Below are 24,166 nucleotides of genomic sequence, written 5' to 3'. Positions count from 1 at the left end.
GGAAGGTAAACCACTGTCTTACGGCACAACTTGTCTCTATGTGTGTAACGTATGTACTTTGATATGTAGGTGTGTACAAATCCACTTCGAAAAGTTATCTTTTGCGAAGAGAGAAAAAAGTGTGCGTGTACACAAGTGGACCATTTAACGTGATCGTTTCGAGTATTTTTGTTGCTTATTTTTTTTTTTTCTTTTTAAGGAAATTTTCAACATTCAATTCTTTTGCATATAATGATATTACAATGTCGAAATAATTTTAATGAGTTTTTTTTTTATCTAGTGAAAAGATATGACGATTTTTATTCTTAATATATGAGTAATGTAGAAAAGATAATTACTGTTTTATGATATAAGCTACGTACGGTACAAGGTGGACCATTTGATCAATTCGATTTATTTTTATCATTAATTAACCGATTAAGATTCTTTTAATTTTTAAAACTTGATATTTCAAAGGACTTATTACAATATCATTGCTCAAAACATTTTTTTTTTTAATCTGATGATATATATGATGATTTTTATTGTTGTTAATATCTATAAACTATTTATAGGTAACTACATACAAAAGATAAACCATCATCTTCTGCTACAACTTGTCTTTATATTTTGCACATACATACTTCAAAAACTTATCTTTTGTGACCAGAGAAAAAATGTGTACCACGTGCACACATTTTTGTACGCTTTCTATGGACCCAACTGCGCGAGAGGTAAATGAAAGGATGTTTGTGCGTGTGCAATGGCTGTGCACCATATATATATGTACCTCAGATGTGCTAAGTCAAGGTAATGATAAGCTCTGTATTTTTTATCGTAAACGTTATAAACATTTTTTATAAAAAAAAAGAATTTTCTCTCCAACCATCTATTTTTTCAAACACAGAGGATTAAAATTTAACGAATGTTGTTTAAATTCAAACTTCAAAGAAACGACGCTCGCCGCACGCGCTAACCTAATATGTACACTGCACGGTTTCACACTTGTTTTTATTCATTTCGTTCATAGATACAAAGTTTCTTGCCATTTTATCTCGTAAAATTATTGTTTCGTATTAATATGTGGCAATGATAAAAGAGCAAACGTGTACAATTCGTATACAATTGAGGTGGGTATTATATTTCTGTTTTTAATTTCAATCGTACGAAAATATTAAGAGGGAAGGGGATTGTATTTTCAGAATTATCAGGCGAATCAAATTAAGTCATGGCAATGCCATTTCTTCGAAATTGTCGTAAATAAATGAAAAATATTAAAATGGGAAAGGGCAGTCAATTTAAATTTAAACGCAATCGAATTAATCTACATCGTCAATTATACATTTTTTTTAACACATTTATCTTTTCCCTCTGGCATACTATTTCTAATTGCAATCAACGATAATAACTGCAACGAAGACGAATGTAATTTTGTTTTTTATAATTTCTCCCTTTTATAGCTTTAATCGAACGCGATACGTAACGAGAAATATTAACCTGTTCCAGTTTATGGGATTGGAGAAAAAGATAAAATATGGAAAATAAACGTAAGCATAATGGAAGAATCGAAGGTGGAAAGCGGGATAAAAACGGATGGAAAATACGGTCAATAATATTTTTCATGCGAAGAATTTAAACTGTCAGTAAGAAACTTTGCGCAATAGGATTTCGACTCGTCTTCGATACGATAAAGGCTAATTTTCTACGAAAGTTTGCACGACAGGTTGACAAGCCAACTTTCTTCTATTATCTCTATCCATGCACGCATGCATACTAAACGCGTGGAAATATAAAAGAAGGTAACTTTATATTCTTGGCGAAACATTTTTATAGAATTATAGCTATCGTCACGTATCGATCATTGGAAAGAGAGTTGTGAATTAATTTTGAAATTGTACCTATTATAAACTTTATCGAGTTTATCGGTTTCGTGTAACGAATTTAATGATAAAATATTATACATGCCATGTTCTACAATATTATTTACGGGAATGTGCAAGACCTTTGATCAATTCATGTTTGATGCGAAATTGTAAAATTGTAAAGAAGGAGTAAGAATGACAAATTTGATGATAGAACGAAATGGGAAAGTATATCTTTGATTTGTATTTATTTGAAAATAAAAAAAATTGTAAAAAAATTATGAAAGAAAAATCTAGATTTTTAAACAAAATTATATGAAATTTATGGTTGATTTACGAAAAAAATCAAAATCAAAATAAAAATTTGTCTTTCTTTTCATTAATTTAATTCTTAAAATTTCAATATGTATATTCAAGAGAGATATTCAATCGTAAGTAAAAATATTTTTTAAGTAATGTAATAATTGCATAATGTAATAATTACTAATTTCCACGCATGATTAAAGAAACGAAAAGAAAAGAATAAGTTTAAATAACAATAACAATAATAATTACACAATAAGATCTGGTAAATTAAATTTTTAAAATTCCAATGCACATATTCAATCATATAAGATAAAAATACTATTTCAAACAAATAGCACAATAATTGTAGTCAATTTTCACATCGCACACAATTAGAGAAACATGAGGTAGCATTGTGGCAAGCGCGTTGTTTGATGGAAACGTTCGAAACAAAAGTGAATACGAGGATAGAGAGGCGAGAAGAAAGAAAGAGAGAAAGAAATAAAGAAAAGAGCAGGAAGAAGGGGGAGGGGAGGAGGAGACATGTAGAGGGCGCTAAATCGAGGAAATACGGTAAGCACCGGCACATGGCATGTCTTGTTCCTGTGGTAAAAAGTGTACAGGCTGCGAAATGACTTTTTGCCCGTGGGCTCGAAACGGTGAAGGGTTGAACGATCGCCTCCAGCCAACCAGAGTACATTTTGGATCTTTTTTTTCTTTCTTTCTTTCTTTCTTTTTCGGCTTAAGTTGACCTTACGCGTTAGAAGAGAAAGTTTGGATCGTTCGTTAAGTTGTACAGGCTATACATACACTCGGAATTACGACACTTTCCGTTCGTAATTTTCCATCCCTTTCTTTCCTCTTACTGCTATTTACTCTTAATTAACAGCGATCCACCCGTGTTTTTCTATCCGACAAATTTTTTTTTCCTCCCTCTAATTTTCTCTCGTTCGCTCCTTATTTCGAACTCAATGTTTCTACGTTTACACTTATTTACGATATTTTTGTTTTGGATGATACTGCAGGATTGAAACGAATTTTTTTAACGTGCTTTTCCAAGATCAATTATTTATGAGTTAATGTAAATGATTACGATTGGAAAAATTTTAATATATGATGTTATCAAAGTCGAAGATTTGAGGTTAGGAAAATTCGAACAAATTGATCATGATTAAAAAAATTTTATTATATAGTGTTAAATCACCAAAATTAAAAATTTGACATTAGAAAAAAAAGATAACTAGTAAATCTAAGTAAAACTAGTCATCTAAGAATTAACATAATTAGTAATAATCGAAAAAATTCCAACGAATAATAAATATTTCATGAAAATCAAAGGAACGACATATTTCATATTTCTTGTCGACTTAAAAGTCGATTCAATATTTTTTATTGCCAATATAATAATAGGAAATTTTCCTTTTTTTCTTTTACTTCTTCGTTATTTCCTGCATTCGTATCGTATCTCATGCATAATCTCCCATAATGCATGCATTATGATGTACAAAAGAGGTATTCGTAGATCGAACGAGCGTCGAAGCGAATCGAAAGGACGATATAAAACAATAATTGCCGATATACACCATCCATTAAAGATACTTGTCATGAAGTATGCAGGTTGGGTACAAATAGAGGTGATTTTTGGCGCGGTTTCTCTTACGATGCCATCGAAAAACTGTCGGACTAGTTGAGTAGCGATAGACATTTACCGATGGCCTGTCAAAAATTCATTTTCGCGCTTTTCACCTGTCAATACGCGTTACTGTATGCATTCCATCCCCACGTTCTCTCGTTATTTACAAATCGGTATGTACGACTTTTTGTTGTAAGTGAAACTAACCCGTTTGATCTGGTTTCGCGTTTCTTTATTATTTATGAAAAAAAAAAAAATGTAATGATGTACATAACGATTCATATTTTTGACACTTTTGAAAATTTAAATCAAAGATTTTTAGATTAAGAAAATTCAGCGAAAATTGTATATATTTTTTGTATTAATCGAAAAGTTTATATTAAAATATTACAAATAATTATTATTGTAAAAGAATTTATTTATAAAAAATCTATCATTATTTATAAAAAAATGTTTAGAACCACGTAGTCGCGTGTTTTGCTTCTTCGTCTTACGTCGAATTTTCGTTGACATTTGCGTGTAAAGTATTTGGGTTAATTAATTTTCTTGTGATAAACTTTTTACATTGCTTTTATATAATAAATTATTGTTTTTTATCGTTGTTATAATTCATTTCGTCTAGATGTTTTTTAGCTGTTAATTCCTATACTATAATTATTCTTAGAAGTTATATACTTATTGATATTAAATGTATTAATTTTATTATTATTTTCAGAATTTTATGTAAGAAAATTCTAATTTTTATATGGAATATGAAATATGGAACATGATGTAATTTTAAAATTTTGATCGATGTTTCATCATTGTGTTATCAAAATTTTACGTGACCAAAATTGAGATAGAATTTAAATCCTATAAATGTTTCATCGAGATTTCCATGGACGATTAATTAAAATTTCCACAACGTTCATTACTATTAGCAACACAATTACCGATCTATCGATCAATCTTCACTGAACAATATGTAATAAACAGAATAACCATGATCGACTTCTTATCTATGAACAATGTTCAATCGATAATAATTGTCTTTTCTTTTTCGAATAAAAAATAACGGAAAAAAAAAGAAAGAAAATTGTTAAACACAATATCAAAAATTTGGAATCACTTTCAATTTTCTGTTATTTTGTAATTAAATCGAATATCTCAAACATCGACAAACATTATTTTTTTTAACAAATTTAAAAAAAAAATACACCAATATAGTACCCAGATTTAATTTTCATTTCAATTCTCAAATTCCATTAATTCCAAATTTTTTAGTCACTAAATTAAATTAAAAAAAAAAAAAAAAAGAAAATCGTTTTTTTACCTTGATGAAGAGTATTCCGTTCAACGTTGTGTCCACTGACATGTCCCATGCCGTCAATCCCGATGAACGTAAAAAAAAGAGTCGTCAACGAAGCGATCATCGAGATCGTCTTCGAAGTATTCACGGCACGAGCTGCTGCTGGCATTCCTGCTTGCCGGTTTCCTTCCCTCGTCGAGTAATCGTAGATCACGTGACCGATGCGCCGAAATTCGTTAAAAAGAACGAACGCGTGAACGCGTGTACGTGCCTTGAAACGTTCTATTTATCGATACCACCGTCACAATTTCGTTCCCACAAATCGGTCCTCGATTAGCGCACCTGGTGCCGCTCGGAGCGCCTTCTGCGTGCGAGGCACGTGCTCCGAGCAGTTCCCGGCCGAACCACTCCGCTCATCGTCCGCGTCTTCTCGATTCTTTCCAAACTTCTCCACCAATAATTGGTGGTTTCTTCGATATAATCCACCAATGACAACGTTCGATATGTACCTATCACGATATATTTATCTATCGAAGGCAACTACCAATCACTAGCAATATAATCTCATCAAAAGATCGATGATGACTTGTCGAGTTTATTATCCTATTTCATTATCACACTGAATCGTGAACCTTGTGTTATGTTCAAGGTTAACACTAGCAACACTGAACGATAATACAATACGTAGGTCACGATATGTGTACGAGAGGAGAAGAGGGTCCACGACGAGCTCTCCTTCCCGAGGCTGGTCCTGGTCCCTCTGTCCCGGGCCGTAGACTGTCTGCTACCTGGAAATCCTCGGTGTACGGAGTATGCCTCCTCCTCCTCCTCCTCCACCTCCACACCGTCCACCTACAACCCCCTCCTCCTCAGCCACCGCTCCCACCCACCGCCACTCGCCGCCGATAAACTTCCTACGGGCACCCTCTGACATCCACCCCGCGCCCCCCCATTCGCTCCGTGCCGCCTGCAGCCCGCACCAGGAACAACCGTCTACCGTACATACGTTGGCGCATGCGCATTACAAACTGTGGCCCTGATGCCCGGGCACTGCTGCTGCCACTGCTGCTACCTCTGCTGCTTTCTCGTACCTTCACAAATCTCTCCTCTCCTCCTCCTACTCCTCCGCCTCATCCTCCACCTCCTCGACTCCCGTTACTGCTCTCTTGCCCCTCTTAGCCCAGCTTGCGCGCTTCCTTTTCTCTATCGAGGTTGCTGGATTGTATCCTCGTCTCACGGTTTCACGTTTCCTTTTCTGCGTAAGGGCCTTTCTTACACGTTTATATCTCTTTTTCAGTTTTCTTCGTTTTCAAAATTTACATTCCATATATATTGGAAGTTTCTTTTCTTCGTCAAATTTGGCTTTTGTTCCTTGTCACGTTTGCGCGTTCCTTTTTGATAGCACACGGTTGATGGTACTTCTCTTTATCGGTTCTTTCAGATTTTCTTATCTTTCTTTTCTTTTTCGTTACCTTTTCTCTTTATCCTTTCTTAAATCCACTGTTTTTCTTTTCATTGACTTTTCTTCGTTTTTCTACCGATATTTATCTTTATTCGTTATATTATCTCACTTTCTTTCTGCTTATTTCCATCTTTATTATTCGAATATTTCTCTCCTCTCGAATTTCTTTATTCCTTTCCCTTTTCTTCCACTAATTTCTGTCTTCGTTCCTTCGATACCTATCTCTTTTCTCTATCATGTCCTCTCCTTGTCGGTTTTTCCAAGCCTCCTCCTATTTCTTTCTTTATTTCTCCTTGTCGCTTATACGTTTCTGTTTCTCACTCTCGCACATCTGATTTTTAGTATCGTCTTCGTCTAAGAGAGAAGTTACACTAGAGGTTTGCTTCGTTTCACGAACACGTGCCTCGCTCGAGTTTCTTTCTCTTCGTTCCAGACGATCTCGCTCCACCGATTCGCCGCATCCCTCTTTCTTACCTGTTCCTCCGGATGATTCTGGTATCAGGTATAACGAGTTTCGTTCGAGCTACTTCCAGGGTAACGTAATCGGTGACGTCTAGGCCGTAACGCTGTTTAATTCCAATGGAGGAGTCGATAGCTTTTGGAATTATTTCTAAAAAATGGATATATGCCAATAGAGAAAATAATACAAATGATTAATTGGTCGTTAATAATAAGAAAAAGTGAAGAATATATTATTCGATTATGAATTTTCTTAGTTGTGAAAGTGAATTGGAAAGAAAAAGAGGTTTTGTTGTAAATCGTGGATTTGTAGATGGTTGAAAGTACGAAGATAAAGGTTGGTAAGGGTCAAAGATTTATTGCTATTTACTCTGAAAATGTGTCGTATTTATCTGCAAAAATACACATTTGGGATTAACTTTCAGTTGCAAATACACCGATGTTTTGAAAACTAAATCTGAAATATTTTTAAATAAAATTTAAAAATGGAAAATGAGTTATATATTTGTTTAAATAAAAACAATCAAGATTTTTAATATTTCAAAAAGTAAAAAAAAAAAAAAATCTAAAATATTTTTTAGAAAATCAAAAATAAAAATTGAAATGAATATTTAATTAAAGAAAAATATTCCAAACTTTCAGCAATTGCAAATATAACAATATTATATAAAGAGAAAATAATAAGGAAAATAAATTCAAAATATTTTAATATTTTTAAGGAATGTTTGGAAAAAATGATGAATAAAAAATATCGAAATATAAGAAATTAAATATGGTCGATCTAATATACCACATAATTTTGATTTTTATTTATCCACGATTTTCAGTATAGTTGACGAACATCTGTCGTATTCCATTTCGTGACACTATGGTTAGAAGGCTTGTTCTGTTTCCAGACACGAGATAACGAGTTTCGTTGCGACAATTCCACGCATCTAAGAAGATCACGACCTACTACCGAGGAGCTACTAGCAATAGGAAGAAGCCGATGTAGAAGATAGGTCGAAGCAGACTGAGCTGACGTTATGTGAATACGAGAGACGGAATTTAGAATCACGGATTGCGATTGCTACAAAATTACGACATACGATCCGTAAACCATTGTTATTATCGAGTGAAACGTTTTTAATCTACATAAAGAAAGAGAATCTTGATTACGTATGACTTAACCTCTACTTATACTACTTTTCGTTTCAATTTATTCATTCATATGTATTTGTTATTTTCATTTTCACACATTTCATTTTTCGTTTAATTCAGTAATCACAAAATTTATTTATCATTCTCTGATTTCAATAATTTTTTTATATATTATCAAGATTATTTATTAAAATAACCTTAAGTAGTGTTGTGCAAATTTTAATTGACCTTATTTATTGATTTAATTTAAACGAAAAATTTAATATAAATCAAGAAATTAAATAAATTTGTATAGATTTTTGTTTGATATTGATTGTTTGACATCGAATATTAATTCTGAAGTTTAACTTTATTTCGAATCAAAATTAAATAAAAAGTCAATTTAACGGTTTGCATTATTTATAGCAATAAATTTGATTAAAACCTAACCTAACTTAACCTAATGGTTTCGAAGGAAAAAAATCCAGATCGAAAAGATAATGATATTTTTTTTTGTAAATATTTATCTAACATACTTTTGATATTATTTTTTTAAATTATCGTATGCTACAAGTTTTCTAAAAATAGAGAGAAATTAAGAATAAGAGATAGTTACTGCCAATCATTGAAGCAGTTTCGTATCATGATATGCATATAACTGAAAGATTAATCGATCCTGTAAAATACTTGAAGTAAAACTATTCAAGAAAAAGAGACTCGGCTAAAATTCTATGAGATTATCTTTAATTAATCACTTCGAAACTTTATATATATATATATATATTTGTAGATTTATGCATGGTCCAATGACTTCTTACTGTCATACTGTCATACTTAATCTAGAAAAAGGGAAGAATTGTTGTAAAAATAAAAAAAGAGTAAATATTTTGCATAATCAGTTTATAACTTTTAATTAAAACAAAATGTTAAAATATAATAATTTATATTGAAAATCATGAAAAGCCTTGTGATTTTAAAACATATAATTTCATTATTTTTAAAGGAAGAAATTCTCTAATTTATATAATTCGTAATAAAATTTATGAAATCAATTTTTTATTTTCAATATAACAGTATTTTAACAGAAAATTTGCATAACAATTGGCTCGCCAAATAATTTTGCAAAAGAAATCATTTGTTTGCCTGGAAATTGAAAACAACTTTCTTTTCAATCGTGAATTATTACGTACAGAGAGGTAGTTGAATTATTGTTCCACGTCGAGAGTGTTTTAATTAATTCCAAATATTTCACACTTTGCACGATATCGTTTATAAACAACTCTGAACGATTACGAAATAAGCTTATTGTGCAACGTTAAAACTTTGATTTCGCTACATTTGGAATTACCAAGCCCCATCTCGTGATTATTCGCAGAATATATATATATATACATATATATCTCGACTATTGACTATTTGATCATGCAATACGAAGATGTTGTAATAATTGTTTGTTCGTATTATTATGTATATACATTATAGAGTTATTGCTGAGCTGGATTATAATGATTAAAATAACGCTTTGTTTCGATGAAAATGGATTTTGAAACATATAACGACTTATGTATATACACTTAACTAACTTAACTGGCATCGATAAATCAAACTTGATAAACTGATGAACTGTATCTATAATTGTCAGCAATATGTAATAAATTAAAATTTTAACTATTTTACAAATAAAAAGAATAAATAAAGAGATAATAATAAATATAATATAATAATAAATATATATTCGGTAAATTGATATTTTTCGAGAAATAAAAATTTATTTTAAAAAATTTTATTTCGTATCTTCCATTACTTTTTTTTTATTTTTTTAAAAGTACAGAGAAGCTTGACTTGAGCAAGCCATAATTAAGAATTCGCTTTGATTTAATTTTCCACTAGGTCTCAAGAATTCTGAAAGAACTCGAAATTCGTCCCTATCTTTTTATCATTTTTAATTTTAAAGGATGAAATCTAATTAATTTTCATCTTCAATAATTCAAACTGTTAAAAAAGAAAGATGAACACTCTTTTCCCGGTAAAACAAGAAACCACAGTTATATACAATTTAGCAAATTTATGCGAATCAGTCATTTTCTTTTTCAATTAAATTTTTATAAGCAATTTTTGACCGGAAAAACATTGCATCGCGATACAATCAACGTGTTACGTAATAATTCTGAAAAAATAACCCGGGAAACGGGATTAAACTTCCTGGTTTTCACGTATCTGCACTATTTTGTTCTGAAAAGAGAGAGAAAATTGAGAGTTGAGAGAGAGAAAGAGAGAGAAAGAGACGAAAACGAGAAATGTTAACAAGTGCTTATATTTTGTCGATGAATAACCAACAAATTCGAAAGAAAGAAATCAAGAACGAAGAGATGAGCAGATCATAGTCAAATGAAATGTTAATTAATAATAAATTGCAAATCGTTTCGCGCGATTGAATATCTTATTCTCGTATAATAAAGCACTCTTATATATATATGTGTATACTTCGACTGCATTGATTGCTATAATGGAACTTATTTCCCTGTATTCTTACGCCATTGCAGTATTTATCGAGCTTTGCTATTCATTTGATCGTACAATTGAATTCTTATTTTCTTTTTTTTTTTATATCGATTAATTTTCACTGGCATTATATTATTTTAACGTATAACATAATATGAAAATGTTTTTCACCAAAACCAGATCAATCTGATATTTTTATTGTATAACAGTGATTACGTATTATAATATTTTGTGTCTTGAAAAAAGTTACTGTTGAAAAACTAACATTGTTATTAACATTTATGTTGAGAAATACATTGATAGATTATATCAGTGGACTAAATAAAAATGCTAAAACTTCAACACTGAATATGTATATTTTAACCTACATTTTCTAATGAAATATTTCTAGTAATCATAATCACTCTTGAACAATTTTATATCTAATTGTATATCTATAAGCTTTTAATATGGCATATTTTATGTGAGGTTTAAATATTATAATGTAATTTTAAAGTTTTTAAAAAAAACTTGCAGATTTTGTTAGATATGATGGTCTTTAATATAAAGATAAAAAGAGGAAATGTTGCTCTCTGACAATATTAATTTATTATTTTAACATATATTTTTTAAATGGAATATTTTCAGTAATCATATCTATCAATCATATCAATCAATCAGTTTTATTGGACTTTTTTATAAATTTATAAACTAAAAAATTAATAATATAATATATCTCTTCTAGCCTTAAATACTATACATCAGTGCATCCATAATTTTGTTAAAAAAAATTGAGTATTCTAATTAGAAAGAAATAAAAAAATGAAAATAGAATATATCACTCTCTAGCAATATTTTCTTATTTATTCTCATTATCTCTAATCTATATTTTCTGAATAAAATGTATTCAATAGCCATAATCATTCTTGTCAGATTTTTCTATATATCTATAAATTTTCCAACATAGTCTTATCCTCTGAGACTTAATACTAAGACATCCATAATTTTAAATTTCCTTAAAAAAATTTTTAATTTCCTATGACAATCTTCAATTGAAAGAGAATGAAAAGATGAAAGTGTCGCCCTCTAGACAATCACCAATATTAGTCCATACATTTCTTCAGTAGTCATATTCACTTATATACGAACAGATTTCTCGTATATTCGTAACATTTTTTAACATTTTATATTATTCTCTCTGGAAATTAATTCATATATGGATAATTTAAAATTCTCATAAGTTTTCCATCTAAGAAGAAAACGAAAAGATAAAAGCAGAAAGTGTCGCTATCTTTAATATCCATTATTATTATTATCCATCATTTTTGAGGTTAAATATCGTTCGCACAACAATCGCGTCGTATTTCGATATGTTTGCGTTTGGACCAATGGCAAAGCTCGATTGCGTATTCACACAATACGGTTGGGCATATAATTAACAGACGACAGCAAGCGGGTGTAAACGGGGATTCGCGTGAAAGTAATTAATTGTCCTCCCGTCACACGTGACAAGGAAACAGACCAATTAACCTTGCCACTTGCCGATCCAGGCCAAAAGTGTTTAATTTCTAATTGTTTCTCCATGCACTTAATGCCCGCGTCAATATTCGATACCCCCCTCCCGTTAACGAGTTTCGTTAACGACCTTTCTTCATTGGTTGGTTGGTATGCCGGTTATTACGATGTTTACCGTGTTTAAGCACTTTCTCTCTTCGTTCTCCGCCTTTTTTTTCTAATTTTTCTGTGCTGTCTTTCCTTTGTTCACATGTAATCTTTTGTAAAGTGGAAATATATAAAAATTTGAATAAAAATATTCTTTGTAAAATATATAAATAACTAATGTAAAATACAGTGATCTCATAAATATTTGGAAATTATTTTACGTGTTATGTTATTTGAATTATTAATTAATTAAATCTAGATATATTATATTTCACATCATAATAGTGGTTTCGTGTAATTGTTAAGGTCTTATGAAGTATAATACAGGATGTTGATTGAGATTTATTTATTGAGTTGTGAGCAGTTCAATTAGCGTTAGATGAAACGAGATAAAAATAGAATTGTTTTATAGGATAAATAAGACAGAAAATAATTCTCTTATCAATATAAATATTAATACTTTGAATATTTAAATATTATAGGACGTCTTTGAAAAGTCGAAAATTGACATATAAAAATTGTTGATTACTTACAAGAGAATGACAAGTAAATTTAAATTTGATAAAATGAAGACAGATGATAAACATTGTCTTACACTATGATTTTATCAATATATTAATATTCTTTATATTATAGTATATTATATTTCGTATCATATTAATGTTTTTACTATAACTGGAAAGATGTAGTAATATGAAAATAAAATCTAAAATATAACGAAAAAAATATTTTATCGAAAAATAAAGATATGTGCAAATACAAAAATTTTAGTCATTGTGTTTCATATATAGCAATCGATGTGCTCGATATTACAGAAACTTTTTCATGCAGTTGACAGTGTACAAATTTATATTTCGAAAATAACATGTGTATATATATATATATATATATATATATATATATATTACACATAATATTGTTCATGCTATAATTAAGAATAGAGTGAGTCTACATAAAAAAAAAAATAATAATAATAAATCGAGAATGTAGAATAAAATTTGTTCGATTAAATCCCTATAAGTAAGTACTTCTGAAACTGTTCCAAATTTGTTAAAATAAAAAATTTATCATATTGCACAATTGCCATATTCATAATTATATTGTAAGGAAAGTGTATCAAAATTATAAAATTATATATTGTAGGATTTATATTTATCTAAATTTTTTCATATAAAATATTTTTGAACTCGTGTATCCTCGTTATTAAATAAAAAAATAGAATACTTAGAAATATCAACATTTTCTTTCAGAAAAATTGAATAAATAAATAGAACATAGAGTTATTCTCGTTTTTAAAATAGAAAAACAAACAAAAATTTTTTATTGATCCAATAATTTCGAGTTTAAAAAAGAATGATCTCTTTCTTAAAAATAAAAAAAAATAGTACAATCCAAATATAATCAAAATAAATCAATCTAATCTAATTTAAGAGCAATCAATGATAATCATCAATTTCTATTTTTTAGAAGAATAAGAATTTTTTGACTAACTGAATGAAACGTGTTGTAACCTTGTTAGTTTTGAAGACAAATTTATAGGCCATCCATAAAAAAGAATCCAATTATTAAAAAAGAATATATTTAATTACTTTACTCAAAAAAAGCCTGAATCCCTTTTTGCATCCAACCGCAAATACAATTATTAAAAATATAACTCACCTTGTACAATCACTAAAAATATTAAATTTCGCTTTAAATTCACGTGACATCCACGCTGAACGCCAGTAGGTAGATTTTGAATGACATTAAATCAGTCTAATCTAATTTAAGCTCCAGAGCCTTGTAAAGTCTTTCTCATTTCACGTGGCGCTCCACTACACGTATATATATACACACAGCCAATACAAACATCTTCGCGTCTCCTCCTTTGAAAGGGAAGTGAAGGGAGATGAGGGACGTCATATTAGATCTGTTAGAGATGTCGTCCTTTTAATAACACAAGGTAAAGGAACGGCACTGGCTTCGACGTCTTCTGCACTTCTTACACGTACTTTAAACATGCATAAGTACGTCTACTAATCTGCGAAAACAGGGCATCGACGCTCCTCCGCCTCCTCTCAACGCCAAGAAGGAAATGCTCGCGTGCTGATTGCAAAGTAATTGCACGCTATTCGTGTATATTCGTGTGCATTGTTCGGTTGTCTACCCGTCAAGCGCAATGGATAACAAGAAACTAATCGAATTGGGTTCGAGAATATATATAGTATATATATATATCATATAAGCCAGATCTGACAATAAAGGTGTCGTGGTTAAATTATCGTGTATTCGAATGGCGAATATTAAATGTATTTTTTTTTTTTTTATAAGTTATGTGCTAATATTAATTATATTTATTGCTGAAAATAATATTGACTCTGTGGAATAATGTTCAAATAATGTTATTAAGATTATTAAGATCATTAAAATATTTATTTTCAATATTTTGGAGATTGATTGAAATATCTTTCTTTCGGTATTTTAGAAGTGATTCAAAACTGTTATTCATGATCTTCAAAAATCATCAGGAAATGTTTTCCTTTCAATAAATTTGAAAATGATTTTGTGGAATGCTTTTCAGAGTTTCATTCATGACTTTTAGAAATTATCGAAATGCTCTTGTTTCAATATTTTAACGAAATTATTATGTTAACACTATGAATGTTATCTTTTCAATTATTCTGATGATAATTTTATGGATTGGTCTTCAGAATTGTTATTGTGTCATTAAAATCATCAAAATTCTCTCAATATTTTGTCTATCTTTAGAGAAGAAGATTATTGATCATCACAATATCAGAAGTACCACGATGGAAGTTCTGAAGGTCATCCTCCGAAACCATTTTCAAAGTTGTCGAAGAGGATAGACAAGACGATGATATCGGAGCATAGTTTCCCAAAGGAAGCACTTTGAAGATGACCATAATAGAATTCAGCAATGAAGTAGTAATTTTACCATGACAAGTTCATCAACTTTATCGAGACTTATAATATTAGATCTTTATTTTTTATCTCTTAAAATTCCACCAAAAATTTTATTTTCTCTTATTTTTATCTTTTTCGAATCGATATTTCTCTTTTCTTATTTAATATTTTTATCATAACAGAGCTGCGAATATTTATACGCGTAAAATACAAGTCAAAACAAGTAAATAAAATATGTGAAATATAACGTGAACATTTTACATGAAAACATACGAATATACGTAAAATTATAGAGAATGTGAAAATAAGTAATTAATCGATGACCTTCGTCAATTAAAACTAACTCGACGTATATTTACAGAGAGATATGTGTATATTTAAATTTACTCCAAAAGCGTCATTCAATTTGTACCAGCTTTTCAATAAATTTTACCTTTCGAAATTTCACTTATGTTTGCAATGTAATTTGGATATATAAAATCATCGTTCAAAATTGAATTTCATTTTGAGATATCATACTTTCCCAAAAACTTTTAATCGTGTCGATTAGAAATTCTTTGACATTGTTCTACCGGATCAGTTAATATTAATTTATTCAAAAATTTACTCGTATTTTCGATAAATATCAATACAATCTTTGACATAATATCGAGTTTTATAAAATAAATACGATGGACGAATATAAAACATGCCTTTTAAATATACTTTTGAATACATGTTTAAAAAGAATATACGCAAAACATGGAAAATATGAAAAATATGTAAAATAAACAATATATGATTAACAACTTTCAAATGTGAAATCAATTTTTTAATATGATCTCTTTTTATCTCATTTTATATGTTCTTCATTAAAGAATGATATTTTTTAGAAAAATGCTCATTTTCCAAATATGAAAATACAAATATTCTTTCTACATTCCTTCAAAAAAATTATATATAAAAATATAAATAAAAATATAATATAAATAAAAAAATATCTTTTTTTTAAAGTTTTGCTAAATTTTCTACATTTCTCTAAAAAATAATAATTACTTGCAAAGATATGAATAAAATTTTTAAGTTTTTTAAAAAATAAAATACAAAGATACAAATAACTATGAATGTACTAAAAAAGAAGAAATCTCTAAGTTTCTCTAAACTTAACCTAACTTACATTTTTTAAAAATTATTATTTATAAAGATATAAATAAAGTTGTATATACATGTAAAAGATCTTCAAAAAATATTAATTATACACAAATATAAATATGAAAACATAAAAGATTATTTCTAAGTTTTTCAAATAGTAATAATAATAATAATAATAATAATAATTATGCATAAAGATTCGAACAAATGCATAAGAAAATATATATAAGAAGATATACATATAAATATATAAGAAGAAATCTCTAATTATTTAATTAATAATTAATAATGAGTGCAATGTCTAAGTGACCAGGAGCCAGTAGATCGAAAACGAGGTTTACACAGGATCGTGGAGTGGTCCATTGTCGTCGACAACGCAACGAGCTCTCAATTTCCGTCCGTAGGTAATCACGGTAGGGAAGCCGCACAAGGTATACGGCTTAAAGCGAACTCCTTGCCGATAGTTAATTATTGCCGAGCAGAACTGATTTGCAAGTACGTCGTTTATAATCCACTTAAGTCCTAATCGAATCCTGACCGGTATCGATACAGACAATCGTATCTCACGATTCATCCTCGATCGAATCGATATCATTCGTTTTCTTTGATTTACATATTTTGCTTTGAAGATCATTTTTAATATTAATCAATTTTTTATTTCTTCAATTTCTGTTCTTAGCTACGAAAAAAACGAATAGATGAATTTTCATCAACAAAATATTTCTTCTTCATGATTGTTATTTGTAATTATCCAATAAAATTCTAATTTAATCTTTAATTAGATTCTTAATTCTTGAATTATTACTATATTATACTATATTATTATACTATATTTAATCAAATCAATATTTAATAAAATTATGGATGAAATCTCTAATCTTTGATCAATTTTTTTCTTGTGATTTTTGTTTATGATAAAATAAAAGTACTTACTTATATCGTTTAATAGATGTGAATCTTCTTCAACAATATATGTTTTTTTACGATTACTATTGGAATTCAGTTATCGAATAAAATTTTTTTGAATTTATAAAATCCTAACCTAAATTTTAATTAATTCCTTAATCCTAAAAACATATCATTATATTAATACATTTAATCATAAATTATAAAATTATATATTATAAAAGTTTGCAATAAATAAATATACTTCAATTTTTTTATCAATTATTTGAAAAAAAAGAATTGAAAGAGAAATATCAGAATATTTCGACATAATTCCACATTTATATACATGCATACTCACATATCTATCTACTTATCGGTTTCACAAGGGAAAGCAATGCAAATATATTACGACGAAGAACTTAATGCTGTTATCGTAAAGCGAAGAATACCCACGTATTAAAAAGATCGACATACCAAAAGAACGACCGAAGAAAAATGGAAAATAGTTCAGCGGCCAATTACTGGTGGAATTTTTACGGACGATTTAACGCCGCTTACCTTCGTTTCTCTTGCGAAACCTCTCCGTTTCCATGGCGCCCTCTTCCTTCCTTTTCAAGAATCAACGGAGAAGGAAACGACGAGAAGAAAATAAAGAAGAGACGGGAAAAATTAGCTTGGGATCTAGTGGAAAATCTCGTGTCCTGATATTTGCATGTGATCTCTCACCACAGGTTTTACGGAGAAAAGAAGGTACACCGAGCTCTCGAAAAACGAAGGAAACGGTAAGATTGAACTATTGACTTTCCGCTTCATTTTTTTATTATATTTTTTGTATTGATAAAATTTATCGTGTTTTTTTTTCTTTTCAGATTTGATAAAGTTTCCAAATAATTTTTATAAATTTCTAATAAATAATAATGTAATAAGCTATATTCAGTTAGATTAGATTAGATTGCAAATGAATTAATAAAACTATTGATATTTGTAAATTTATTGAAAATAATATTAATTAAGAAGTTTGACTCGATAAATTTAAATAAGATTAGAATCATTACAATTATTTTGAATAATTTATAATTAAATATTAATTCTTTTGTACGTTTTATGATTATATTTATTTTTCATAGATTCTATTAATATTAACAGCGATTTTTTTATAGGTTATGTTGAATTTTCAATCTATAAAAAATATCGAATTTAATATTGAAGTATAATTTATACATATCATAATACATAAGTTGCTTCTTTATAACAAGACAATTGATAAATTCAAATTGCATTCATCGAGCTTCGAGGATTTAAATTAATGTGTAACAAATATCATTCGATACATCATACATTCAACGGTATATTTAGTCACATATTTTTTAATATTTTTACAAATTTATGAAATCAATTATTTCGTATACAGCAACTTAACAGAAATTATTGAATCGAAAAAATTATTGAAGACGAAATTAATCGATAAGCAATCTAATAGAAGTTATCGAATCCAAAACGAAATCGTAATTGAATAAAATTGAACATCAGCAATAGTGTATTTCTCTGGATTCTTTCACCTGATGTATTTCTCTGAATTCTTTCATATATTTCATTAGATCTATTATTCTTTCTTTTTTTTTTACCTCTAATAAATACGTCTTCTTTTTAATTATTTTATTTATTATTTTTTATTCTTTATTTTTTTCTTCTTTATATTGCTTAAAATTTTTAATTTATTTCGAATTTTCTTATTTTTCTATATAGTATATTTTATCGATTTCTCTATTTCTTTTTTTATCTGTGATAAATATATTTTTCATTTTGTTCATTATTTTTTATTCCTCGCTTTTTTCTTATTTATTGACTACAATTTTTTTATTTCTTGTTCAAAATTGTAATCACGATAAATTTTTTCTCTTTTCATGTTTCAATTTTCTTATTACGATTTTCTTAGAACGAAATTTTCGCGGCAATTTTAAAATAAACCCATCCGTTCCATCTTATAATTCGTTCACGTTACTCTCGAGAAGTAAGAACTTGAATTGTTGAATTGTTTCAAAATAGTATTCAACTAGTATTTCGTGCTAAAGCATAAATTAAATCGGATCGTACGAAACACGAACCTTCTTCCTTCGAACAGTGGTAAGAAAAGAAAAGTGGAATGTAAATTAATTTGAAATCTCGGGAGAAGTTGGTATCCTAATATTTCTATGTAAACTTGCCACAATAAAATTTAAATGAAACCAAGTTTTCGGCGCCACGATTTGAAAGAAGAATAGAATATTATGTACTTTTTGGCCCTGTGTCTATAGAAATAACTCTCAAGAAGGTTGCTCGTTCGTGGGAAACACGGAAATGAAAATGGATTGTAACGAAAAAATTAAACGATAAAGAACAATACTATTATTTTTTAATCTTTCCGTGGATTCTCTTCTCTTAAAATGGTAAAGAGCAGAAGAAGAAAAAAGAATTCGAAAGAACAATGTGGAACTTGTTACAAGTTTTATGAGCTTTTATTTTATATTTGCGGTGGAGAAGTTTAGAATTTGAAGAAATTCCTGAGAAAAAATGTTAATCATGATAAATTATTTTTCGTAAATTGGTACGTGTGAAATGTCAATTCTGGAATTCGAAAAATGCAAATTTTAACAAGTTCGAAATAATCTTAAATGAAAGAATAAATTATAATTTCCTCAAATTGGTAAATTTCTATTTTCTACTTTTTCTACATTTTTTTTATAATTTTAAATTTTTATAAATGAAATACTCATAAATATACATTCATGTTTCAGGTACATCAGATACATCTAATAAATTGATATTTAATTGAACATTGTACATATTTTATTAGTTGATATACAATTAAAAATGATTTGCCAAATGAAATTTCTTTAATTTGAGAAATTCTTCTTTACTTTCAAAACAAGTAATTGTAAGAAACACAGGAGAGACTTGTTCAAGTAAGAGACATTATTTTAAACAAGTATAATAATTTTTTTCTGTACCATTGGTTTACATTCAAAGATTACATTTTTGTCTTTTTAGAGAGTTTATTCTTGAAGATACAAGTAGCATTGTATCGTTTAATGACAAGAAACAGAGAGAAGAATGAATATTTGTAGCGCGATAAAGAGAGAAAGACAAAGGAAAAAATCATAAAAGAAGGGAAGAAAATACCGCGCGAATCTTCATTTTCCTCTTTTCATTAATACGAAAAAATCTCTTGATCTGTGTGCCACGATTCGAGAGTAAAGGGAAAAAAGAAAAAGGAAAAAAAGAAAAACGAAAAACGGAATAGACGAAGAGGCGAGAAATCGATTTGACTTTTCCGGCACATCTGTTTTCGGAATTTGCATACGAATTCTTGGCCAAAGATTTAAAAGAAACAGGCATTCTCCGCAAAAGAAGAAAGTGTGGAGTTCGAGCTCCCTGGCCACACGTGTCAATTGAATGTTTTCCAGTCTGAGAATTACAAACGTGGAAGATGGAAACTCGAAAAGAGAGTTCAATATGTATATTTATCTATCATCGATGAAAATCGATAGAGGAATATGCTCGAAGAGTTGAAGAAGAAGAGGGAAAAACTGAGTGTGATTCTCTCTTTTTATGGTATTGAACAGAGAACGTAAAATTTCTATGCAAATTCTTATTCTGGTATTTACGAGAGAAAGACATTGCGGCCGGAAATAAAAAAAAGAAAAAAACAGTTCGAGATCTGTTTTAGCGCCCGCGTGCCAGTGGAAAATACGAAGATATAGTGGGAAAACCTGAAAATTGCGTGAAACGACGAAAAAGTGTGACGAGATTTATGCAATTAAAAATTAGAGATGCGAGAGAAGAAACGTGAGAGAATTTTTAGATAAAATTTGAATACGAAACTTTTTAATGTGATGAATGAACAGAAGGAATGAAATAGTAAAGTTACTAGTCGCTGAGAAAAATTATTTGCGCGCTATCTGAAATATTGGTATAAGTTAAAATAAATTGTTGAATGAACTATACGAAAATGAACTATACGTATAAAATTAGGAAGAATTAAGAAGGAGAAATTAAAATTTAAAAATGAGAGGTATCATGAGAATTCTTTTAAAATGCATATTTGAAGATGAATGATGAATGAAAATTTCGTATGAATTAGAAATTCAGAAATAAACGAAAATTGGAAGAAACAAGAATAATAATGGAAAGAATAAGAATGGAAGGTTGTCTTCATTCATACATATACATATGCATATTTTTTCATACATATGTTTATTTTGTAACAATATACATAAACTCGACAAATGGAAATTTTTTCTAAAATTCTATGAATAAATAAAACGATTTTTAAGTGATTCAAAGTTAAAATTATTATTATAAGTATTTAAATTTATTAATAGCATTATTATTATAAGTATTATTTAGTACTAATTATTATTTTTATTTTAGTATTTATTAGAAGTATTACTTATTAATATCATTTTTATAAAATTTTCAGATAAAATTTATATTTTAATCAATTTATCGAGGAATAAGTGAAACGTTGAAAAATTTATTTATTCCCTGAATTTTTATAAGAAACAAAAAAGTACAAAGTAAAAACAGTCGAAGATATACAAAATATGAAATGGTAAATACAAACATTTCAGAAACACGCAACATTTTGTAATAACAATATGCATTTTCGTTTCGTATTGAAATTTTATTACCAAAATTAAAATATAAATTAAAAAATCTCATAGAAATATAAGATTATTTATATTTTGAAATAATTCATTAAATCTTTGCATGTACAATTAAATAAATCCATTTTCCATTGACATTTTGTTTTTCACAATATTAAAATCGATCATCAAATTTAAAAAAATCATCATATAAGTGCACTATTACTCATAATATAATTAAATTAAAAAAAATGCCAAAACATTTTCATTAATTATTTAATTCATTTATTTATTTTAATATTGTATTTGCGAATTAAAAATATTAATCAATTTTTAAATCTTAAAAAAAACAGAACCATGCACCGTTAATTTATAAGCTTCATTATTAAGGTAGAGAGATTATGGATTCATTATTGGACATTCAGCCACTTCGAACAACCGCGGCGCACACACAAGTTTCGTTTAATATTTATCCTTCCATTTGTAAAAGCTCGGCACGTATCCACGAGCACGAAAATGTGTATATATGTATGCGCATGCGCCCATGCGTTTTAGGCTTGCGCTTCAACCTTAAATCTGCCGGTAAGCCAGAGCACATCTGCCACCCACACGGTTTTCTTCTATTTCACCAGTATTCCCAGTATTTCTCGTTCAAACAAATACCGCAACTACAAAATCGAAAGCTGAGAGATTGTCTATCTTATCTCCTACGTCGACTACTTTTCCCTCGAATCCACTAACTTTACGATTCCAATGTATAAAGGTTAAGTTAACTAATTGATACCAAAATTAACTTCTTTCGTTCTTTTCTTGTTCTACGTTAGTAATATTATTGTTGATTTTATTTTTGTGATGTTATTAGGGAAAAATCATTGAAACTAAAAATTGGACGATATATTGACGATATATTGAACATTTAAATAATAAGTTAATAACGAAATATAAAATTAGGTAATATTGAGATATTATTTTAGATATTAATATAATAATTTATTGAGAAAATATAAAATTGGATATTTTAAATATCGACATAAGATTAATAGCGAAATATGGTCGAATATTTTAGATATTGACACAATGAGTTATTAAGGAAATATGAGATTGAATGATATCGAATACTTCGAATATTGATACGATGGATTAATAGGAATATAAAATTGAATGATATCAAATATTTTGGATATTAACACAACGTTTTACTAGCGAATTATGAAATTGGATAATATCGAATATTTTGAATATTTACATAATGGATTAATATTGAAATATAAAATTGGATGATACCGGATATTTTCAATATTGTTTAATAACAATGATTTAATATCAAAATGTAAAATTGATCGCGAATGATAAATCATAAATTTAAGTGCATAGTACATGAATATATGGGAGAATCGAGGTTGCTAGGCAAACAACAATCCTACAGTGAATCTGAATCAACTTGGAATTCTAAAGAACGTTATTCTACCGAGCGAAGAAACTTTCTTTTCATGGAATAGGACAAACTCTACGGGAAAAATTCACCCTCCTACTAGATTCCCAAGAAAAGGGAACCTGATATAGAAAACCGAGGTAGTTTCGTGTTCTTCTTTCTGTGTGACAATGAGTTTCAATTTTGAATCGATTGAAAAGAAAAAATCAATTGTCAATCACTGATTTTAACCAATTTTCCATTCTTTTTTTTTTTTCTTTTTTTAATGAAATAATTTTATTCAATGATTTTGAGATCTGTTGTTCTTAAAATTTAAATTATAAGTCAGATTTAAATATAGTATAATAATTTGTAATTTTAATTATTAAATTATAAAATCGAATGTTTTGCTGTAAAAATTTTGATTATTCCAATCAAATTAATTTTATTCTTTTTTATATCCAATATCCAATGTAACACGAAGGTAACATAATACGAGGATCACAATAGAAGCATACTGAATTTTAAAGCATATCCGAAGTTATAGAGCGAATGGGATTCCCCTTCCTTCTAAGGATAAGCATAAACAAGCTTTGCAGCTCAACTTTTTTCAAAATCTTTCGATCATTGAATCGAAATCATTTGCATAAACTCAATACCTATATCAGATTCAGTTATTTAAATAAAAAAATCTCTTTTTGATATCTTCTCTCGAAAAAATCAGATTTCTCTCTCTCTCTCTCTCTCTACATTTAAAAAGAAAAATAAAATTAAAAAAAAAATTATTTGATAAAGTACAAATGAAAAAGTACATTTCCTTGTAAAGATTCAAAAGTATTATTTTGTAAACTAAAAGACATTTTAAAAAGAAAGTAAAAATCTCACAGATTTCAGCATTTCTGTACAGATAGAATTTAAAAAAAAAAAAGAGAGATACTAAGAAAAAAACTTTTGGTATAACAGCTTTAAAACTTTAG

General features: G+C 28.5%; 1 protein-coding gene and 4 long non-coding RNA genes across 14 annotated transcripts in view; 2 read left to right on the top strand and 3 right to left on the bottom strand.

Moving 5' to 3' along the window:
* LOC108002989 (lachesin-like) overlaps window positions 1-5,868 on the bottom strand; it is an 86,941-nt gene extending 81,073 nt beyond the window's left edge. For 3 of the 4 annotated variants that reach the window (XM_062080455.1, XM_062080456.1, XM_062080457.1), the window contains exon 1: window positions 5,072-5,865. In XM_062080455.1, the coding sequence (XP_061936439.1) occupies window positions 5,072-5,216 (145 nt within the window). In that variant the 5' untranslated portion in view covers window positions 5,217-5,865. Of the gene's footprint in view, window positions 1-5,071 lie in introns of all 4 variants that reach the window. The other variant, XM_062080454.1, reaches the window with a different exon arrangement.
* Window positions 1-8,385, top strand: part of LOC108003048 (uncharacterized) — a 98,734-nt gene extending 90,349 nt beyond the window's left edge. The window contains exons 4-6 of one of the 7 annotated variants that reach the window (XR_003698861.2): window positions 555-789; window positions 887-3,932; window positions 4,475-5,010. This is a non-coding gene — a long non-coding RNA (uncharacterized LOC108003048). Of the gene's footprint in view, window positions 1-554; window positions 3,933-4,474; window positions 5,012-7,864 lie in introns of those variants that run through there. The other 6 variants (XR_001766958.3, XR_009831414.1, XR_003698862.2 and 3 more) reach the window with 6 other exon arrangements.
* LOC133666781 (uncharacterized) overlaps window positions 5,953-24,166 on the bottom strand; it is a 63,615-nt gene continuing 45,401 nt past the window's right edge. Inside the window, exon 3 of the long non-coding RNA XR_009831426.1 lies at window positions 5,953-7,119. This is a non-coding gene — a long non-coding RNA (uncharacterized LOC133666781). The remainder of the gene's footprint in view (window positions 7,120-24,166) is intronic.
* LOC114578164 (uncharacterized) lies at window positions 15,195-17,743 on the bottom strand. The gene is made up of 3 exons (XR_003698867.2): window positions 17,512-17,743; window positions 17,199-17,332; window positions 15,195-16,944 (listed from the first exon to the last, which is right to left on the bottom strand). It is a non-coding gene; the product is annotated as an uncharacterized LOC114578164 (long non-coding RNA).
* On the top strand, window positions 18,360-21,973 carry LOC114578163 (uncharacterized). The gene is made up of 4 exons (XR_003698866.2): window positions 18,360-19,836; window positions 19,928-20,095; window positions 20,181-21,337; window positions 21,613-21,973. It is a non-coding gene; the product is annotated as an uncharacterized LOC114578163 (long non-coding RNA).

This window comes from Apis cerana, linkage group LG10, assembly GCF_029169275.1.
Source record: "Apis cerana isolate GH-2021 linkage group LG10, AcerK_1.0, whole genome shotgun sequence".
Lineage (NCBI taxonomy): Eukaryota > Metazoa > Arthropoda > Insecta > Hymenoptera > Apidae > Apis > Apis cerana.
Note: the sequence above shows the minus strand (reverse complement) of the source record. Positions and strands in the feature narration are given on the sequence as shown.